Source organism: Muscardinus avellanarius, assembly GCF_963383645.1.
Source record: "Muscardinus avellanarius genome assembly, chromosome: 10".
NCBI classification, from domain to species: Eukaryota; Metazoa; Chordata; class Mammalia; order Rodentia; family Gliridae; genus Muscardinus; species Muscardinus avellanarius.
Genome location: NC_137796.1, coordinates 104,781,012 through 104,803,515, shown reverse-complemented (window position 1 = coordinate 104,803,515; position 22,504 = coordinate 104,781,012). Strand labels below are relative to the sequence as shown.

The 22,504-nt window shown below is 51.5% G+C and overlaps 1 protein-coding gene across 1 annotated transcript in view; it reads right to left on the bottom strand.

Moving 5' to 3' along the window:
- GRIN2A (glutamate ionotropic receptor NMDA type subunit 2A) overlaps nt 1–16,772 on the bottom strand; it is a gene marked incomplete at both ends in the record, with an annotated part of 411,861 nt that extends 395,089 nt beyond the window's left edge. Inside the window, one exon of the mRNA XM_080704218.1 lies at nt 16,359–16,772. Coding sequence (XP_080560344.1) covers nt 16,359–16,772 — 414 coding nt within the window. The remainder of the gene's footprint in view (nt 1–16,358) is intronic.
- Between the last annotated feature and the right edge of the window lie 5,732 nt (nt 16,773–22,504).

Sequence of the window (22,504 nt, the reverse complement as noted above, 5' to 3'; positions counted from 1 at the left end):
TGTTTTTGGAATCTTCCATTTAGTATTTTCAAACCATGGCCAATTGTGAGTGACTGAAACTGCAGAAGGAGAGGCCAGAGATAAGGAGACCACTACACATCAGTCCCAGGAGGACGTGTGCACCCCCAGAATCACACAAATCATACCACTGTATGAGTAATAAAATCGTCTGTGGGAAGAGTATAAAGGGGTCCGCGCTCACCCCTGGATCACCTGAAATCACCTTAAATTCTTTGTGCAAGAATGTAAGCCAAGAGCTACGCTCTAGAGTGAGTTTCCTTTGTTTTAGCAAAGAGGCAGTGTTTATGACCAGTGAGAAACGATGATCCGCGTTCGGGCTAGGCTTGAAATTTAGAAGAAGGCCTTTGTCGTATACTAACTTCATCAAAAGCTACTAATGGAAATCAACTGTTTTTCCTCCTCAAGTGGATGCCATGGGAGGGGAGGAGTCTGGAGACCCATGATTGATGAATCGAGCAAGTATCCTTCCTGAATGCTGGGTGATATATTATGCGAAAAATTCTTTTTTTTACCCTAGATATGACCACCTTCTCAAGATAAATGAATAATTTGAGAAAATATGTCCATTTTCCATCATCCGGAAAGTTATAAAATTTGGGAAGGCAGAGCACTTGAAAAGCAACTTCAGGTTTTGTTTTTGAGGGGCCAGGACAACGAGGGTAGGGGATATAGAGAAACAGCAGAAGGGTCCCAGAGCCTTTTCTGTAGTAAGCAAACGTTCAAAACACAGGGGGAGGAGAACTAATGCAAAAGAATAACTGCACAACTGGAAAATCTGAGGGGGGTCTGGTTCTCTCTCCAGAATATAGGTGCATTACTACATTAAGATGTACCAAAAAAATGTGAACATATTTTAATAAGCAATGGCGATTAAACTCGATGCAATTGCAAAAACACCCTATTTAGAGACCACTAGCAATTATTCTAAACATCATCTTCTGCAGATGAGCCTCTCAGCCAAAGAACATTTCCACTAGTAAATACAACACGGGCTGACCTACTTATGCTCATATTTATATATGTGTGTGAGTTGAGTTGATATATACATAGGTTTCCTGCTTCTCAAATATCGTCTGCCCTTCAGAATGATGTGAAGTCCTTTGGGGATTTGAGGTGGTGATGCAGGGATCATAAATTCCTCCCCCATGCCAGGCAAATTTATACTGAATTACTCACACACTTGGAGAAAGGGAGGTTGTTGATTTCCAGCCAAAACCAAGGGCCTAAACCACCAGGGCTTGAGGATTAAAAAAAAAAAAAATAAGAATTTGAGAAGTGCAGGTGTCTGAATAAGAAAGAACCCCAGAGGTGATCCAAGCCAACTTTGCCAACGCAGACCCAAATCTCGACCCCATTCCTGACCATGGTTCTGTCGCTCGGCTTGGTCATGCCCTGGCTGTTCTCCTGCTCTGTGAGCCCTAATTGCCAGGGCGAGCTCCTCCTGTCAAACTGCAAGTTCTCTCCTTAGCATTCCACTCCCAGCTCTGTCCCCCAGAACAATAACAACAAAAAAAGATGAAGACTAAACCTTTTACCCTGTAACAGGCCATGGGGTATCCGAACACGTCTGCAAATCCCCCTCTGCAGTTTCCCTTCTCCAGGCTGAACAGCCCTGAACGTGGCGTCTGAGACTCAACATATTTCACTTAGATCCTACACGATCCTGAGGGTCCTTCCCCTGCACACAGTGCCATTTGTCAACATCCATCTTTAAATATTACCCAGCGGAACTAAGTGACCCTCTACAGATAACGATGTTAGTGCTGCTGCAAATATCACCAGCCTCGCCACGCAGGCATTGCCCCTGGACCCCTGCTAACACAAGCAAATGCTGCTCGGGGGGCTGTTATCTATTCTCAGAGAGGAGTCCTGGACTGTCCGTCCCGACCAGTGATTTCTGAGCAGTAGGAATGTGACTCTGTTCTGGCTACTGAGCTATAACTCTAGCTCAGTATAAAGGCTCTAGGATAAAGGATAAAGGCTCTAGGGGAATTAAACACCTTATTTTTCTCTCCCTTTTCTTGTTCTGTGTGATGGGATTTGAGGATGTGATGGCTGGCACAGAGGCAGCGATCTTGTCACTACGATAAGCCAGTTGCTGAGAAAGGAAGGTAGAAAGGACAGAAAGTTGCTGAATAGGTTATTATGTCACTAAACTAGACCTGGGCCTGCTTAGTAAAGAAAAATACTGGGCTGGGGATGTACTTCAGTGGTAGACCATATGTGAGGCCCTGGGTTCGATCCCCAACACCTCCAATAAATAAATATACTGAATAAGACATTCAGTGGTTTAAGTCACTGTTGTTCAGTCTGTTACTTGCAGCCGAAAGCCCTCTGAACAACAGAGGGAGAATAATATGAGGATAAATGTGGCCTCTGCTTTCTTAAGAGTCATTTGGCTACTTACAGCCTGCTGAGCTCTGCTCCAAGCAAAAGAAACAAAGACATAAACAAACAAAAACCCTGCAACTGTGTACCACAAGGTCCTATGCTTGCAGAGACCCTGTGGTTAACACAAATGGGTGGATCAGGCTGGATACAATCGGGCTGTAGTGACCTTGGAAATGGTTGCCTCCCCCAAAGACATTAAGACCCAAGCATTTTAAAACACAGGAGAGTTGGTAGCCGGACGTGGTGTCACATGCTTGTAATCCCAGCATTTGGGAGGCTGAAACAGGAGGACTGTGGTTCACAACAGCCGCAGCTACTACTTAGTGAGGCCCTTTACAACTCAGTGAGACTCTGTTTCAAAATAAAGACTAAAAAAAAAAAAAAAATAGGGCTGGGGGTGTGCCTCGGAGGTAGAATGCTCCTGGGTTCCATCCCCAGTACAAAAATAAAAAATAAAAATACAGGAGTGTTGAAACAAAAGACAGCCATGAGTCAGATGTGGCATGCAGGTCACGAACCTCGCCAAAATCACTCCCACTAGTGAAAAATAAAATCCTCACTAATACAAATTCTTCTCAATTCCTTAAGGAGATAATAGTCAAAGGGCATAAACTTTCATTCTTGAGATGAGCAGGTTTTAGAGACCTAAGACCCAAGGACCACAGTTAATAAATATGTGTGGTACATTTGAAATTTTCTAAGAGAGTAGATGGGAAGTATTCTCATCACCAAAAAAACAAAAGCTAACTATGTGAGGGGATGGGTGTATTAATTAGCTAAACTGCGGAAATCACCTCACAATGTATACATATATATCAAGATATCACATTGTACATCTCAAATATATAAAATTTTTTGTAGTACTGGGGATGGAACTCAGGGACATCCTACTTCTGATCTATATCCCCAGCCCTATTTTATTTTTTATTTTGAAACAGGGTCTCACTAAGTTGCAGAGGGCCTTGCTAAGTTGCTGAGGCTGGCTTCGGACATGCAATCTTCCTGTCTAAATAGGCACAATTTTTTATTTGTCAATTATACCTCAATAAAGCTGGGAAAGAGGACCCTCCACTGTGGTCTGTCATGTAGATCATATCAACCTGGAAAGATTTTTGAATTTTAATTTCTCCATCAATACCTTAATCATTTTTGTTAAGCCAACCAAAAATATTAACAACAAAATCTATTATCTGAAGCACAAAATATCTTTTGTCATTAATCCAATCCCCCGGATTCACAATCTTTGACTTGAAAGGGTAATAAAATAAGACCAAAAGAACAGGAGCCCAAAGACCTAGTTTCTAGCTGTAGGAATCAAAACAAATCCCTGCAACTCTTTCTCCTGGAAACTTCATTTCCTCATCTGAAAATAGGGATTCTTTAAGCAAATATCATTGAAGCTGCCAAATCCCCCAGGTTATCACTGACTCATTAATCCTTGGCAGAAATAAAACGAGAAACTATATACGTCTCCACTCTACAGCCAGGGCAAACATATGGTGTGCTTGGTGGAGTCATTCAGTGCTAAGGTCAAAGAGATGGTCTCCTCTGATAGAGGTGGGAGGCACGTCGACCACGCTTAGTCTCCAGCCTGCCAGGATAACGCTCAGGGCAAGTCCAAAGAGAGCTGGGCAGGTTCATGGTCGCTCCAGTTGAGAAAATATGAATCACAGACATAGTCATATTGGACCCTCAATTTCTCTCTCTCTTTCTCTCTTTCTTTCTCTCTTTCTCTCTTTTTTTTTGTGTCTTGTGGGTTTGGGTTTTTGTTTGTTTGCTTGTTTGTTTGTTTTGTACTGAGGATTGAACCAGGGGACATTCTATCTCCAAGCTTCATCCTCATGCATTTTAATATTTAATTTTGAAACAAGGTCTTGCCAAGTTGCTGACGGTCTGAGTTGCCGATCTGGGGCTTAGCCCTGCAACCCTCCTCTGTCAGCCTCCCAAGTGCTGGGATCACAGGTACACGCCATCGCATCTAGCTCTGAGCTTCCATTTCTGAACATGCTGTAGGTTTTATTCCCAGTTTCTTACAGAGAATATTTTCAAAGATCACATGACCTCTGATCATCTTTTTCTGGTTACTAAAAAGTACACATTCATTGAAAGAAAATAAAAACTCTGCAGGGTAACTATAATAATACTATCATCCCTGTAATGAGCATTTGTTATGAGCCACTGAGCTATGAGTTTTGAGCTAGCTACTTTAGATCCATGAAATCTTTTTTTTTTTTTTTTTTTTTTTTTTTTGTACTGGAGATGGAACCCTTCTCCGGGCTACACTCCCAGACCTATTTTATTTTATTTTTTTATTTGGAAACAGGGTCTCTTAAGCCAGCGAGGCTGGCTTTGAACCTGCGCGATCCCCCTGTCTCCGCCTCCCAAGCGCAGGAATTACAAGCATGCGCCACCACACCGGGCTCCATGAACTCTCTTAAGCCTCACAACTGTATGAATTAGGTGCCGTCACCGCCTTTCTTTTACATATGAAGACATCGGGGTTCAGAGATATAAAGACCTGTCCCGTGTTCACCCCAGTGGTAAGTGGCAAAATTTTAAACCTGAGTTCAACTCAAGGTCCAACATATTCACCACTCAATAATGCCATTCTTTAGAAGATTGGAGCCAGGCGTGGTGGCCCCTGCTTGTAGTCCCAGGACTTGAGAGACTGAGACAGGAGGATCTCAGATTTGAGATCAGCCTCAGCAACTTGGCGAGACCCTGTTTCAAAATAAAAAAAAAACAAAGCCGGGCGTGGTGGCGCACGCTTGTAATCCCCGCGCTTGGGAGGCTGAGACAGGAGGATCGCACAGGCTCGAAGCCAGCCTCAGCTACTGAGTGAGGCTCTCAGCAACTCAGTGAGACCCTGTTTCCAAAGAAAGTATAAAATAGGTCTGGGAGTATAGCCCGGAGGTAGAAAAGCCCCTGGGTTCCACCCCCAGTACCACCAAAAAAATTAAAATAAAATAAATAAAACAAGGCTGGGGGTGTAGCTTAAAGGTGGAATGGCCCTGGGTTCAATCCCCCCCCCAAAAAGATTAGAACATCAGTGAATCTATCAGCCAAGGATAACCACTGCTGGCCTGCTTCTTGCCAATCTTTTTTTTTTTTTTTTTTTATGAGAGTCTTGCTAAATTGCTGAGGCTGGCCTCAAGCCTGTGATCTTCCTGTCTCAGCTTCCCAACCAACAGGATCACAGATGTGCACCACCACGCCCATCTTGCCAGTCTTTTGGCTCTGTGTATGTGTGTGTGTGTGTGTGTGTGTGTGTGTGTGTGTGTCACTAGGGATTGAGCTCAGGGGCATTATACCTCCGAGTTATATCCCCAGCCCTATTTTATTTTTATTTTTGAAACAGGGTCACACCAGGTTCATGAGAGTCTCACCATTTGCTGAGGCTGTCCTCGAACCTGTGATCCTCCTGTCTCAGCCTCCCAAGTACTGGGATTACACGCATGTGCCACCACAGCCGGCCCTTGCCGGTCTTTTTGAGGGCACATAAAATATTGAGAACCAGAAGGGGCCTTAGAGATAACATTATCCCCAAATCTCACTATGCAGAAGGAAACAGGAGGTCGAGAAAGGTGAGGGGCGTTTCCCACTGGTATTCAGAAGTAGAATTCCGGTCCTCTGACTCTTGGGCAAGTCCAGCCCCAGCTGCCTGGCGGTGGCTGCCTGGAGGACCATGCTGAGGACTCGAGGCCCGGGGGCCCACGGGGTTGGTGATGGTAGCAGTGAGCACAGCGGTGCGGCCACTTGCATGTCCTGGCATATGTTAATTACCCAGGAGCAGCTGCCAGAGGAGCAGAATGCCCGAGAAGTTCCCTCTTAACAAAGGCCACTTCTTTTCTGATTTTTCACAGACATCAGGGGCCTCCGTCCCTGCTGCCTTCAAGGCCAAGAACATAATATAAATAAGGAGAGTGGGCAAGCCAGGGACTAGAGAAAAGAAGCCACTTGCGGTATCTAAGGAGAGGTGGGTGAGAGGGCCTGCTGCTGCTCGCAACGGTGGGCCCAGGGGGCTAAGATTTCGGATGTTTCTGATGTTTGAAAAAAAAAGCATGAAATTTGAGGTGGGCATGCTGGTGCATGGCTGTAATCTCAATACTTGGAAGTCTGAGATAAGAGGGTCGCAGGCTAGACAACAGTCTCTGCAAGGAGTGAGGTTCTCATCAACCTCGTGAAACCTTGTTTTATTTATTTTCTGTGTGTGAGGACCTGGGGATGGGACCCAGGGGTATTCAACCCCAGAGCTACACCCCCTGGCCTATTTTTTATTCTTTTTTTTTTTTTTGAAACAGGGTCTCACTGAGTTGCAGAGGGCCTCACTAAGTAGCTGAGGCTGTCCACAAGCCGTGATCCTCCGATCTCGGCCTCCCGAATGCTGGGATTACAAGTGTGCGCTACCACGCCTGGCTAAACCTTGCTTTAAGGGTGGTTTTCCTTTTTTGCTTTTTTATTTTTTTGGTGGTACTGGGGTTCCTGGAAGCCCTTCTACCTCTGGGCTACACTCCCAAACCTATTTTATACTTTTTATTTGGAAACAGGGTCTCTTAAGCCAGCGTGGCTGGCTTCTAACGTGCGTGATCCTCCTGTCTCCGCCTCCCAAGAGCGGGGATTACAAGCGTGCGCCACCATGCCCATGCCCGGCTAAACCGTGTTTTAAAAACAAAAATAAAAGCCAGGTGTGGTGGCGCACGCTTGTAATCCCCGCGCTTGGGAGGCTGAGACAAGAGGATCACACAAGTTCGAAGCCAGCCTCAGCTACTTAGTGAAGCTTTCAGCAACTTAGTGAGACCCTGTTTCCAAATAAAATATAATAAAGGTCTGGGAGTATAGCCCGGAGGTAGAAAGCCTCTGGGTTCCACCCCTAGTACCACCAAAAAAATAAATAAAATAAAATAAGGCTGGGGATATAGCTCAGAGGTAAGAATGACCCTGGGTTTGAATCATCATTACCAAATTTTTTAAAAAACGTAATCTTTTAAAGTGATCTAAACTTGAAAATGTTGGCAACTCATTCAAATTTGAAAGATAAAGGTATGGGGAGCGAGTTAAGACACGAAACACACCAGCTAAGAACCTGTAACCTCTCATCACATGATGGCCCAGTAAAGTGTTGGGAGAAGCTACACAATCCCCATCACAAACCTGAGAGTCAATTCATAATTCATATTCCTCCTCTCTGCTGTCCTCTCTCTCTCTCTCTCTCTCTCTCTCTCTCTCTCTCTCTCTCTCTCCTCTCCAGCCATGCATCCACCTCTGATTCATCCATAAGACTCCTTTATTTCTTATCTCTCCTCTCCTCTCTCCCTCTCCCCTCTCTCCTCTCTCTCTCTTCTCTCCTCACTCTCTCCCTCCCTCTCTCCTTTCTCTCTCTCCTCTCTCCTCTCTCCTCTCTCTTCTCTCCTCTCTCCTCTCTCCCTCTCTCCTCTCTCCTTTCTCTCTCTCCTCTCTCTCTCCCTCCCTCTCTCCCTCTCTCCCTCTCTCCCTCTCTCCCTCTCCCTCTCTCCTCTCTCCCTCTTTCCTCTCTCCTCTCTCTCTCCTCTCTCCTCTCTCTCCCTCCCTCTCTCCTCTCTCCCTCTCTCCCTCTCTCCTCTCTCCTCTCTCTCTCCCTCCCTCTCTCCCTCTCTCCCTCTTTCCTCTCTCCTCTCTCCTCTCTCTCCCTCCCTCTCTCCCTCTCTCCCTCTCTCCTCTCTCCTCTCTCTCTCCTCTCTCCTCTCTCTCTCCCTCCCTCTCTCCCTCTTTCCTCTCTCCTATCTCTCTCCTCTCTCCTCTCTCCTCTCTCTCCCTCCCTCTCTCCCTCTCTCCCTCTCTCCCTCTTTCCTCTCTCCTCTCTCCTCTCTCTCCCTCCCTCTCTCCCTCTCTCCCTCTCTCCTCTCTCCTCTCTCTCTCCCTCCCTCTCTCCCTCTTTCCTCTCTCCTCTCTCCCTCTCTCTCCTCTTCTCTCTCCTCTCTCCTCTCTCTCCCTCTCTCCCTCCCTCTCTCCTCTCTCTCTCCTCTCCTCTCTCTCTCTCCTTCTCTCTCTCTCCCCTCACCACCACTCTACCTAGAGCAGCATCTTCCACCCAAGGCTACCAGAGAAAAGCAAGACACCAGCCCACAGCCCACCAGATCACAGGGTCTGAGGTCCAAGGACGGCTGATGGCCTGGGGGCCGCCTGGGGACTCGCCTGTTGCCTTCTGATGACTTCTTTGAGGGGGAGTCGATGATTCCACATGGCGTGCTCATGGAAGGGCTAAAGATAGACCTCCCGCACTCCCAGAAGCCGCCTCGATGCCTGTGTAGCCGGAGCTGAGTGGGACTCCACCAACGTCTGCCCGGTGCCCTTTCCAGGAGCTTTCGGTGTTTCATGGGAAGGCCCTTCCCTGAGGGACTGCCGGGTCACCAGAGCACTAAGTCCGCCTCCTGCCGATGATCTGTGACTCAGAGCTGCTTCAGGAGCCCTTCAGATGTAAGCCCCCAATTCGTGTTCATCCCCAGGGTGGCTGGTAATTATCTCCCACCAGAGAGAAGACTTGGCGCGCACACAGGAGGTCGGTTGGCATTCAGGGAACAAACACGGCGTGCGGAATGCCACGAACACACTGCGATGTGCTCGTCTGGAAGCGGCGGCAAGCTGGCGTGACGGCCAGTGGCTTGATTCATTCCACCAAGAAACAGTCACCAAGTAGCACAGGGCCGGGCCAGAGCTGGGGCCAAGAAAGGGCACATGCACCGGCCTGCAGTGAGTCTCCCCAGAGGCAGGAAAAGTGGAGGGCCCGTTTAAAAGATTGTGGTATAAACAGAACGCGCTGCAGCCATTGCAAATCAAGTTTGAGAAGTCTATTTAATCGGGGGACAATTCCGAGAATATATAATCAAGTTTTAAAAACATAAGAGCAGGTTGGGAAATAAAACTGTCTCGACATCAGAATGAACACATTCGGCGACTTCCCTCTTCTGCTCCAAAGACACAGAATTTATACAGAAATCTTCAGTTATTTTGAAATTCACATAGCATTACTTGGAAATGAGATAAGGGAACCACAGACCAAAAAATAAATACAAAGTACTCTCTAAAAATGCATGAATCAACAGGTGAGATACGGGATTGGCGTGTAACTCCGTGGTAGAGCGCACACTTAGCATGCAGAGGCCCTGGGTGTGAGTTTCAAATAGGAATCAAAGATGCATGATCCGATGTGAGGCAAGGATGTCAACATCCCCCCAGGGAAAGGGGGACGGAATCCTGCTGCCCACTGGGAGTGAGGGGGAACATATTTTTCAATCACCAAGAGTCACAGCAAAAGGAGGCCCCTGTGTCGAGGAGCCAACACGAAGCCACCAGCGTGAGACTGGTCCCCAACGTCCAACACAGGCCCCGGAGGGCAGCTACTGACAGGAGTTCTAGCATAAACATCCACACTCTTAACAACCATCTCAATGTCAGTCACTCAGCCAAGCATGAGAAGGAGGGAGGGGGAGGGAATGGGGCGGGAACTGGGGAAGGGCAAATTGGGTGCTGGGTGCATGTGTGCCTCCACCATCGTGTACCCCAATAAGATGTATGGCTACGATGCACCAATTAAAATTTTTAAAAATTCTACACTCTTACAGACACGAGGGAGAAGATACCTGAAAACTGCCCTGAAGGTGAGTTTGCAAGCAAAAATTAGAGAATATCCAATGAATAGACTCTGCAAATGGAAGAATTAATGACTAAAGAAGTGAAAATGCTAGAGCAACAGGGGAGGCTTCATAACTCGTAGGACTGAACTCCTTAAAGGGCCAGAGGAGGGACTTACATGGATCAACGGAGAAGGGCTGTTCTTAAGGAGAAAAATAGAGAGAAGGGACCAACAGCATATCCTGGGAATACGCTTATCTTTTTTTTTTTTCTTCTTTTTTTGGTGGTACTGGGGTTTCTGGAAGCCCTTCTACTTCCGGGCTACACTCCCAGACCTATTTTATATTTTTTTAAATTTGGAAACAGGGTCTCTTAAGCCAGCGAGGCTGGCTCCGAACCAGCGTGATCCTCCTGTCTCCGCCTCCCAAGCGCGGGGATTACAAGCTTGCGCCACCACACCCGGCCGCTTATCATTTTTTAAGTTACAAATTTGACAGATAAGTCAGGCGTGGTGGCGCACGCTTGTAATCCCCGTGCTTGGGAGGCGGAGACAGGAGGAACGCGCAGGATCGAAGCCAGCCTCAGCTACTCAGTGAGGCTCTCAGCAACTTAGTGAGACCCTGTTTCCAAATAAAATATAAAAAATAGGTCTGGGAGTGTAGCCCGGAGGTAGAAGGTCCCTGGGTTCCATCCCTAGTGCCACAAAAAATATTTTGTTGAAAGATAAGGAAAATAATAGACCAGATAGTGATAAGACAAGGCAGTTACCTGGAGTCTAGAACTGAAGAGACCTTCCCAAAGCAGGAAAAAGAGAACAGCCGAAAGCAATAAAGAAGCATGAAGAATGTTTTGAGAAAGTACATATACACAGACTGTGTGTGTGTGTCCAGAAGGAGAGAATGGAAATATTAGCAGAGAGGAAATCCCAACAGAACCCAGAATATCCCTGGGTTCAATTCCTCCTACCAAACACACAAAAAAATAATCACAGTAAAATAAAATAGGGCTGTGGGTATAAGTCAAAGATAGACTATCCCTGGCTGAGCTTTTTTCAGAATTAAAGAAAACCCTGAATCTCCTAAGAAAGTCCACAGAAGGACAAAGTACAATAGCCAAACCACATACATAGGAGAATTCTGAATTCATAGTTCAAACCATAGAGCTTCCAGGCAAAGCAACCAAGGAGCAGCTGTGGCTACGTCTGGTAACAGAATCTGAGGCAAGATTTTTATTCTTTAAACTTTAATATCCTTTCTAAGTGTTCTATAATGAAAAGACATCATTTTTCTAAGGTATCTGTGGAGGAGGAGAATCTGTTATTTAAAATAAGCATATACATTGTCCATTAGTTTGTTTGGGTACTGGGATTGAACCCAGGGGCATTCTACCTCTGAGCTATCTCCTTAGCCCTTTTTTTTCTTTTCTTTTCTTTTCTTTTCTTTTCTTTTTTTTTTTTTTTTTTTGGTGGTCCTGGGGGTGGAACCCAAAGGCTTTCTACCTCTGGGCTATACTGCCAGACCTAGTTTATATTTTATTTGGAAGCAGGGTCTCACTAAGTAGCTGAGGCTGGCTTCGAACCTGTGTGATACTCCTGTCGCAGCCTTCCAAGGATTACAGACATGTGCCACTACACCCAGCTCTTTATATACTTTTTTTTTTATCAATTCTTTCTTTTCAGAGAGCCAGGCATGGTGACACACTCTTGCCCAGCATTTGGGAGGCTGAGACAGGAAGATCGCATTTCTGGGACAGCCTCGGCTACTTAGCGAGGCCCTTTGCAGCTCATGGAGACCCTGTTTCAAAATAAAGAAGAAAAAGTAGGTCTGGGGGTTTAGCTCGGAGATAGAATGCCCCTGAATTCCATCCCCAGTACCACAAGAAGAATCTCCCTTCCAGATAATATGTGAACAGTATGTGAAGACATCACCACCCATCTCACCAACATGTATGAAGTAGGGGGAGCAGGGTGGGGTTCAGTGGAAATCACAGGGTGGGGTTCAGTGAAATCACAGGGTGGGGTTCAGTGGGAATCACAAGGTGGGGTTCAGTGGAATCACAGGGTGGGGTTCAGTGGGAATCACAAGGTGGGGTTCAGTGGGAATCACAGGGTGGGGTTCAGTGAAATCACAGGGTGGGGTTCACTGGGAATCACAGGGTGGGGGGTTCAGTGGGAATCACAGGGTGGGGTTCAGTAGGAATCACAGGGTGGGGTTCAGTGGGAATCACAGCAAACGCTGTGCGTGTACGTGTCTGCATCCCTTTCAACTTCATGATGTTACAAAATTACAATGCGCCAATAAGAGATTTTAAAAATACACAGAAACCCATTTTTAAAAATCCGCCCTCAAGGGGCTTATACCTGAGCAGAGGAGATGGGGTATGTATAAAAATAATGCATATAGGCCGGGCGTGGTGGCGCACGCTTATAATCCCCGCGCTTGGGAGGCTGAGACAGGAGGATCGCACAGGTTCAAAGCCAGCCTCAGCTACTTAGTGAGGCTCTCGGCAACTCAGTGAGACCCTGTTTCCAAATAAAATATAAAATAGGTCTGGGAGTATAGCCCGGAGGTAGAAAAGCCCCTGGGTTTCATTCCACTCCCAGTGCCACCAAAAAATAAATAAATAAATAAATAAATAAATAAATAAAACCCATAAAGTAAAATCCAAACAATGACCACCACAGATAGACATCACTAAAATCTGAGCCTTGTCTATTCTGCCTCGGAGCAGGGGGAGAGCGAGTCTTGGAAACCTTGAGCAGAAATGTGAAGGTCTAGTCCATGTACTCGATTTCCTGGGGACTATTACTGCAGCCGGAGTGCATGTCGCGGGGACAGAGCCCAGGTGGGCAAACCAAAATAAGACCAGAACTTTACATTGAACACGCTTTTATCCTCTAAATTCATTATATTGCAAGACCACCCACTGATGCAAGCAAAAAATGTAATATCTCCACTGCAAATTCAATGAATACCACAAAAATCTGCCACTTGATGGTATTTCAGTGATTATAAAGCTGTGTTCTTTTCTTCAAGGGTTAGGTCAACTGAGGGAAGGGTGAAGGTGTGTGTGTCTGTGTGTGCAGGTGTTCATTAAGAATGGTGGGGAGCCAGGCGTGGGGGCGCACGCTTGTAATCCCAGCATTCAGGAGGCTGAGACTGGAGGATCGTGGCTCACGGACAGCCTCAGCTACTTAGTGAGGCTCTCTGCAACTTAATGAGACCCTGTCTCAAAATAAAGAATAAAAAAAAATAGGGCAGGGGGGTGTAGCTTGGAGATCAAATGCCTCTGGGTTCCATCCCCAGACCCACACACAAAAAAAGAATGGTGGATAATTAACCACCATTCTTACCCATGTAGGGACTACCATGTGACCAATTAAGAAGCAAGAACAAGGATCTGGACGTGGTGGAACACATCTGTAATCCCAGTACTTGGGAGGCTGAAACAGGAGAATCACAGGTTCGAGGCCAGCCTCAGCAACTTAGTGAGTCCCTCTCTCTATAACTTAGTGAGACCGTAGTTTCCAAATAAAAAATAAAATAGGGCTAGAGAAACAGCTCAGAGAGAGAATATCGCTGGGTTCAATTCCTACTGTCAAACACAAAACAATAATCACAATAAAATAAAATAGGGCTGTGGGTATAAGTCAAAGATAGACTATCCCTGGGCTCCATCCCTGCCATAGAAGAAGAGAGGGAGGTGTAGAAGACAGAAGAGGAGGAGGAGACAATGCAGGTGTCGTCCAGGCAACTTTGCCAAGTCCAGGTCATCTTGGGGGGAGGCCCAGGCATCTTACAAATTTGGAGGGATTGGAACACTGTGGTCACAATGCTACAGGCGCACCCCGCAGGACAGCTTTAGGCAGCACCCCACTGGCTGCTTCTTTGGAGCTGAATAAACACCACTCAACATCCACCTCTAACAAAACAGGTGGCTACGGCCCGTGACAACTAGATGGGCTACTAATAGAAGGAAAGTCTGCTCCCGTCTCAGATGCCTTCTTTCCTTGTTAAACATATCCAGGTTACTGAAAATACCACCCTTAAAAACAACTCGTCTCAATATCACCTGACTGTCCCACAAACAGGACCCAGCAGAGGCCCCGGTGTTGTTGACTTCTTGGGCTCCCGGCCACCTTGCCTCAGCTCCTTTAAGTTCCACCAGAAGCCCAGAGCAGGGCAGCCTCTCCAAGGCCAACTCTGAGCCCTCCTCAACAACAGTGAAGAGATCTCAATGCCTTCCACCATTTTGAACCAATAGACCCTATCTTTCCCCTCCTGTCTACCCACTGTCCAATCTCCCTCTAATCTTATTTTCTCTGAAAATGTCCTTTTCTTGTTTCTCTCACCATTTCTTGGTCCCTTTTTTCCATCCTTACTTTGAAGTGAGGTCATACCTTTATCTACCTAAAGCAGTTTCATCCCATAGGAGAGAAGAATACATCCGCCCATACCCCCTGACTTCTCCAAAGCCCCCTTTCTCCTGTCCCTCTCAAGGGAGACGCAGTTGCCGGCCTGGGTGGTCACTTGCCAGCTCACACTTAGAAGACAGCCAGAAAGCTACTCAGATCTCCCGGACTCAAGCCACCTTCCCCAATTCACCTCCTACCTGAGTTTTCCACTCTGATGTGCTGGGCCCTCGCGGATCCAGAAATGTCACTCTCGATATTTTTTTTTTCTATGTTGTTTCTATAGTCAAAATTTCAGAAGGAAAGAAGGCTCCCCAAAGCACACCCTCCACACCTCCTGGAAACTGCTATTCTTCCTCTTTGTGCATTCAGCCTAGGAGGCTCACAGCACCTCTCTGTGGCTCAGAGCCTTCTATAAAATGAGACTGAGCTCTTGTCCTTCCTGGAGATGGAATGGAAAACTTAAAGGGTGGACTCGATTCACTGGAAAGTAAGACGACAGCTTGGGACCAGAAAACTAGGTCTCTAGTTCCATCCCCCACTGTGTGATCTCGGCCAAGTCTCTGGACTTCATCTGAAAGTTACAGGATTCTCCTTGCAGTTCAGAAACGACCTACGCACTGGAAGCAGAGCACAGCTTTTCCCTACTTTCTTTATCCCAGAAAGAAGCCCCCCCCCACACACACACACACACAAACCCGAGAGGTGGCTAGGAAGATGTTCAGCCATACAAGGATTCTGCTAGGCTGCAAACCATTTAGAATGAATGTTTAATAAGATACTGCGTCGGCTGTATACTTCAGCTGAATGTGTTGCAGCCCCAGAGACCTGAAAGAATTAATACGGTTCCCAGAGGACCCGGTGGGAAGTGCTGAGCAGAGCCGGAATCGGATTTGAGGAATACACCAGTGCTTTGAGGACGCCAAAAGGAACGTGCGCTTGACCAGGAGGATGCCTCCTGCCACCTAAGCATCACTCCAAGGAGGTCTTGGAGCTGGGGACCACAGTGCAGGAGCCCGTTCACCCTTCCTTCCCCCATCCTTTCCTGGGACTGATGGAGTCACCAGGCTTGAGAATTCCCACCCCTCCTCTTTTCTCATACCTTGGCCTCCAACCCTCTTCCCTCCCTCCACTTCAGAATGATTCCCAACCAGACCCTCCAATGACATCATGCCTCAAACATCTCTCCCCTTTTCTCCAGACCCCGGAGCTGTCCACAATACGACCTTCCTCCTCATCATAAGAGCTGTGCACACACTCCCCCTCCTTCCGAAACCCTTCAACTCCAGCCAACTCCTGCATCCGAGGGTTTGGGAAACACTGCCATAAAGTGCGGGCCCTGCACAAGTGCCATGTCAGGAAAACACCGGGCCCTCTGTGCCCTGGTCCAGGACTCACTCCCCTCCACTCACACCCACGGGGAGAGGAAGGGCCCGAGCTTCCTCCCGCCCACCTCCCGTCTGCCAATCAGAGCCGGGGGAGGCAAGACTTCTTGTGTGTGTAAGTCCCTTTGTTGTGTTTGACTTAAAAACTTCACATTTCATCCCACAGTCCTTTATGTTTTAGGCACTTACCACAAGTAGGAAAAAATGGGCACTCCCCCCCCCAATAATGGATATTATAGGAAGAGGAGCCGCATTGTCCCGGGTGCTCCCAGGCTGCCTCTGTGGCTACTCGGAACCCCAAGCGTTCCACCGCCCCCTCCACCCTGCTCTGTGCCTCTCAGGGGCACAGCCAGGTCCCCTGGGAATCTCACTTTCAGAACCAATGCGAAGGGTATTTCCATTCACTTCCAGGTTGGAGAGACCAGGCCTAGTTCTCAGTAGGGCCAGAGGCCAGGACCCCTGGCGCCTTCGGGTGGTGCTACAGGGGCCCCTGGGCCTGCCGTGGCTGCCAGGTCCCGGCAGCCCGTCATACCAGGCCTTACCTTATCAGCCATGATCATAGATGCGCCCCCGTGGATGCCCAAGATGGGAATGAACGTCTGTGAGGAGATAAAATCCAGCATCTGGGCCACAGCCTCCTGGTCGGTGTCGTCCCCAAACACCAAGCCGTGGATGCGCGCCCCCGACATGAGGTCGCACACATGCGTGATGAGGCTCTTGGGGTCGGTACGGTTCATCAGCAGCGCCACCACGTTCACGTCCATGGGGAGCCCCGTGGACTGCTCCGGGCCCCACAGGTTTCGAAGTTCGCGCTCCGTCACGTCGTGGCTGTGACCCAGCAGCACCGCAATGTTCAGCGCCGGGGGACCCTTCTCCGCCGCCGCGCCCTGCGCCGGACCGCGCCAGACCAGAAGGGCCGGCAGTACCAGCAGTGTCCAATAGCCCAGTCTGCCCATAGTCGCCACTTAGGGTCCCTGCGGGGTGGAGAGCGAGAGGCGGGGAGGCGTGAGAAGGGAAGCGGAGGAAAGGAATCTCCGACCCCGCGCCGAGCTCTAGGAGCCCGGGGACCCCCCTGACCCAGACGCCAAAGACTGCTGACCCGCCTCTCCTCGCTCCAGATCCCCGACGCCATCCGCATCCCTGGATCCTTCACCAACTCGGTCTACAACTCCACCCCGAGCTAATTCTCTCCCCTGTCCCCCTTGCATCCCGCCTCCTTCAAGTCCCGTTTCCATTCGGGTCCCCATCCCGGGTTCTGTCCACACCCCCTCCACGTCCCCCAAGTTAACTGCAGACCACAGCCCGGGGCAGGAGAGCCTCGGCCCCGCCCAGCTCCTAGACGCTTGCTCGGAGCAAATCCACCCAGGGTGGCTCCGACCAAGTGACCAAGTTACCGACCCCGCCCCCTGCTCGTAGAAGAGAGCCACAGAGCCGCTCCCGTGCGGAGGCGGCGCCCGCCCGCACACCCACCCGCATGCAGCAGCTCCCAGCTGGGGCTGGCAGGCTGACCCCACCCCCTGTGCCCACCCGGTGCGCCGGAGACCTGGCTCCCACCCTGGCACGGCTGCCCACCCAGCTCCTCTCCTGCGGGGTCCACCCCAGGTGCCTGGAGGTGAGGGCGCCCGCTGGTGGATCCAGGCTGCCCAGGCTCCGCGGAGCCCTCAGGGACTTGGGGCCCACCCCCCACCTCTGGCGCAGAGGGGTCACGGAGCAGCCCCAGGACCCGCCCCCTGCACACTCGCGTGCACACACATGCGCGCGCACCCTCTCCTGCACGCCGTGTGCTATGCAGAATTCCAGAGAGTAGGCGCGTCCCCCGCGGGCCATCGCGTGGGAGCTGGCAAAGAACGTGCGTGGGGAGGGGGAGGTAGGCTCCCCAGAAGCCCGCAGACGGCGCGGACTGCGCAGCCCCTCCCCACCCCGCCTTTCCACTGCGAAAACCCTGTCGCCAGATCTTAGGTGCACGTGGGCAGCGGGCTGCACACGCTCACAGACACGCGCGCTTTTCTGCCCGCATCTGCAGGCCGCCTGAGAGGTGCCCACGGCCAGCAGGAGTCCGTGCGCGCACGCACACACATGCACACAAGTGTGCCGGGCGGTGCGCACACATGCACCGCGACCAGTGCACAGCCGCGCTCGTCGTGCACGCGTGAGCAGGTGCGCGCCCCGCCAGCCCCGCGCAAGTTGGGGGGAACTCTCTACGGCCCTGGCAGTCTGGGGTGAGCGCCGCGGAGTGCGGAGCCGCAGCGCCCCCTGGTGTTCCTCCTGAGCCTGGCTGGGGGGCTCCCTCCCTCTCCCGCTCCTCTCTCTCCTCTCTCTCTCTCTCTCTCTCTCTCTCTCTCTCTCTCTCTCTCTCTCTCTCTCTCTCTCTCTCTCTCTCTCTCCCCCCCCCCCCATCCCTCTCCCTCTCTGTCTGATCGAGTCTCTCTCCCCGAGACCACCGAGCCCGAACCTCCCGCTGGGACATACCTGTAGCCGGAGAAGGTGGAGGACGCGATGGGGCGCGCTGCGCGCACGAGCATCTCGGCCGCCTCAGCAGCCGCCGGGTTTAGCGGGTTCCCGCATGCTGCGGCCCCCGCGCGCTCCCCTGGCTGTCCCGCGCTGTCCGCATCGCCCCCACGGGGGGCGGCTATCCCAGCCGGAGGCTCTGCAGCAGGGCTCTGCCGGAGCGGAGGAGAGATGGAGGGGCGGGGTCAGCGCACCGGCGCGGGAAACGGGGGTGGGGGAAAGCAGCAGCCCGCAATGCTCACAGCCCCCCCGTGCGCCCCGGGGCTCGACCGGGGAGAGGGAGCTCCAGCTCGGTGCCCAAGACACCTTCAGTCGGGATCCTCGGCCCCTGTGGCTGCTAGCCCGAGCTCCTCTCGGGGAAAGGAGCTCCAGGTTGGCCACCCACGAGAAGCTAACTGGGCACCCCCGCCCTCACCCCCCACCACCTCCCCGGCGCCGGCTGCTGGGAGTTGTGCGACCAGGAGCTGCTGAGCGAGGGGGTAGGGAGAAAAGAGGAGGGAAGGAGGGGGCGCTGGATGAGTTTGCGACGAGCTGGCAGGGGGAGAGGGGGAGGGAAGGACGCGGCTCCCGCGGTCCCGGATCCGGAGGGAGGTGCGATCACTCCCACGTAGCGACCCTCTCGGTCCTGCCGCCCCCTCCTCTCCCAGCCGCCCACCGCCCCCTGCCCGGGCCGGGCTCCGGGTCCCGCGCCAGCGCTCACCGCAGTCTCCCTCCACATAGTTCTCAGCAGTGGCCGCTCCTGGTCATCTCCAGGGCTGATGGCTGCGGCCGTGACTCTCAGCGCTCACCGGGCCCCATGCTCCTGGCTCAGCCCTCGGAGACCCCCTCCGGGAGCCCTGGCGCGGCTCGCTGCGGCCGGCTGGGCTCCGGACGGCAGCTGCCCGCCCTCGGAGCGCGCCCGCCGGGCACCCTCTCCGCAGCCCCGCTCGGGCTGGTGTGCGCGAGGGCGAGTGTGGCCGCGCGAGTGGCCGGGGATCCCCGCGGTCCTTGGCCGAAGGAGGCGCGGGCGGGGGCGGGCAGCTCGAGGGCCCTTCGCTGCAGCCGACTGGACTCCGCGCGCCCGCTTCGGTCCCCCACTTCTCGGCGGGAGAGCGGGGAGCCCGGCCACCCGGCTCGCAGCCCTGGCTGAGCCAGGTCCCGGGGCTCGCTCCTGCGGCGCCCACCTCGGAGGAGGAGGAGGAGGAGGAAAACCGGGGCGCCCACCGCGCCAACTTGAGCACTTGTTCTCAGCCCGGAGACGCAGCGGCCCCCGCGCCAGCCGCAGGCGCCGGGAGCTGGTCCTCCGCCCTCCCCCGGCGGCGAGGCGGACCCCGCAGGCGACCAGGCCGAGCGGGCGGCTGGCTAGGGCGCGCGGCGCTGTCCGTGGTGCTGAAACCGCCGCGCTCTCGGCTCGGCTCGCTCCCGGGCGTCTGGTGCGGCTGAAGCCTCAGATCCTCCGATCTCCGCTGCCGCGGCTCCCTCCTCCCCCAGCGCCTCGCCGGGCACGGCTGTGCCCCCTCCCGCGCCGGCGCCGACAGCGCACACCGCGCAGAGTCAGCTGCGAGGCTGCTCCAGAGCCTCGCCACCCCCGTGCGCGAACCCACTCCTCCGATCTCAGGGAGGGAGCCGGGGGCCTAAAAGTGAAGACAGCCGCCCCCCCCCACCTGCTTCCTTCTGGTCTTCTAAGTTGGACGGAACAAAAGTCGCCCCGCGGTTGCCACCTCTACGCTATCCCGAGGGGGGAGGCGGGAAATCGGAGGGCTAGTCTGGGGGTGTGGACTGGCTGGCTGGCTGGCTTGCATTCTGATCGCAGGGCATCCTTAAAACGCATTGTCCAGTGAGAACGGTCCTCCCTTTTACGATCACCTGTACCTCCCGCGCTCACCTCCAGGCCCTAGAAGGGAGGGGTCTTCAGATGGAAGAGGTTTGGGGATCACTGCTGTCACCTGCATGTCCTGCTAAGGTCCCAGTGCTTGAGCCCCCATTCGTATGGGAAAATCCTAACCCTGAAGGAGGTGTTAATAGGATGGGGGGGGGTCTTATAAGAGATCCCTAAGTGCTGGCGAGACCCTTCCCTCCGTGTGGCCACAGGGAAAAGGTGCCCCCAAATAAACTAGAATCCAGTCTTGGATTCTCCAAGCACTAAATTTGCCTTGGCTTGTTCTAGCTAGGGCTTCGCAGCCTCCAAAATGGTGAACAATAAACCCCTGCAGTTTCTAAGCTAACCAGTTCACAGTGTTTTGGTATGGGCAAGTCCATCAAGCTAAAACATCACCTTCGGATCATTGTTTATCTTTTCCAGTCATCACAGCTAACCTGGAGAATGGGGAGAAGGCAGCAAAAGATACCTGTTTCTCAAGGATTCTTCTTTTTTTCTTTTATTTTCAGTACTAGGGATGGAACCTAGGGACGTTCTACTTTCAAAATACACCCCCAGCCCTATTTTTTAATTCTTTATTCTGAAGCAGAGTCTCACTGAGTTGCAAAGGGCCTCACTAAGTAGCTGAGGCTGTCCTCAGATCATGATCCTCCTGTCTCAGCCTCCCAAATGCTGGGATTACAAGCGTGCGCCATCACGCCTGGCCTGGGGTCATTTTTTTTTTTTAAGAACAGGCAGTAACTTGGGTAAGAGCATCAACAAAGTGCAGCATATTGTAGGTACACGATAAGTATGAGGTCCCACCGGCCCTAGTGGGCACACTTGTAATCCCAGTACTTGGGAGGCTGAGACGGGGGGATCATGGGTTGGAAACCAGCCTCAGCAATTTAACAAGACTTTCAGCAGCCTAGCAAGACCCTGTTTCAAAATATATGTATGGCTGGAAGTGCAGCTCCGAGATAGAATGCCCCTGAGTTCAACTCGCAGCATCCCTCCAAAAATGAGGTCCCTTTGAAGTGACCTACAAGAGCAGGTACTCCTTCTAGGAAGGGGGATGTGGCTGCCGAAGATGAAGGCAGAGAAGGGCCACAGTTCCTGGGGGCTTGTGAATTGATGATTGAGCAGATTTTTTTATTACCTAAAGGACAAGGAAAAGGTGGGGGGATCTTGAAAGGCAAATTCGAAAGGAAGCACTTAGCCAGGCGTGGCAGTGCACACTTATAATCCCAGTACTTGGGAGTCTGAGATAAGAGGGCCACAGGTTCAAAGCCAGCCTCGGCACCTTAGTGAGGCTGTCGGTAACTTAGCAAGACCTTGTTTCCAAGTAAAAAATAAGATAGGTGTGGGAGTGTAGCCTGGAGGTAGAAGGCCCCTGTGTTCCATCCCCAGTACACCAACAAGAAAATAAAAAAAAAGGAGGGGAACTGTGATACAGGCCAAGGGAAATGAATGCCCGATTTCCTCAAGTCATGGCTGGACTGAGCTGAGCCAGGCTTCTCTTTTTTGTGGCAAAAATCATTCTTCAACTTTAGCAGAGGTGCGAGCATCTAATTTGGGGGCTGAAAGATTGGGGAAAGTCACTACCCCCTCCAGGCCTTGGGTTATCATCAGTAAAATGGGGGTAAAAATTATGCTGCCTGGCCCAGCACCGCAGTGAATATGTGGATTGCGGTAGTAACACATCCTTATTATCATCAGAAGTATCCCCCTGAATGGCAAGGGAGCCCGGGGAATTTATCCATCCCTCCTCCCTCATTGGGTGACAGCCACTCCAGGGTATCAGCTGCTTATGCTCTCGGTCTGCACTCGCCACAGAACCACAGCGTGCCCAGGCACTTTCTATAAGTGGCTTCCAGGGTGGGCCAAGGAGACTTCAGTCACCGGGGGCCGAGCACACCGCCTAATAAACTAGGAAGACTCGGGCCCAAGCAGGGCACCAAAGTGTGTGTGTCTCAAGGAGGGAGACAGAGGGACAGATGGCCAGGCCCCTACTGTGAGTTGAGCCTCAGTCCTCTGCCTCTGGGGCTTCAAAGAGAAAGAAGTCAAACTCATGGGTCGCCTTTAGCAGCCAATCACCTGACCACTAGGAAACGGTCCCACAAGCGTTCTGGCATCTGGCTGACCAAATCAGTGGAAAGAAATGGATGCTGGTTCACAAATAGTGCCTCCATACTGCTGTTCCCACACTTACTGCCAAGGTGGCCTCTGCGCCCGAGGAAGGCCAGGCCTCTCAAGGAGAGGCCATCTCCACCACAGCTGGCTCTCTACTGGGCAGCACGCTGGCCCACCCAAAGCTCTCTCCTTCAGCTGGAGCCAGATCAG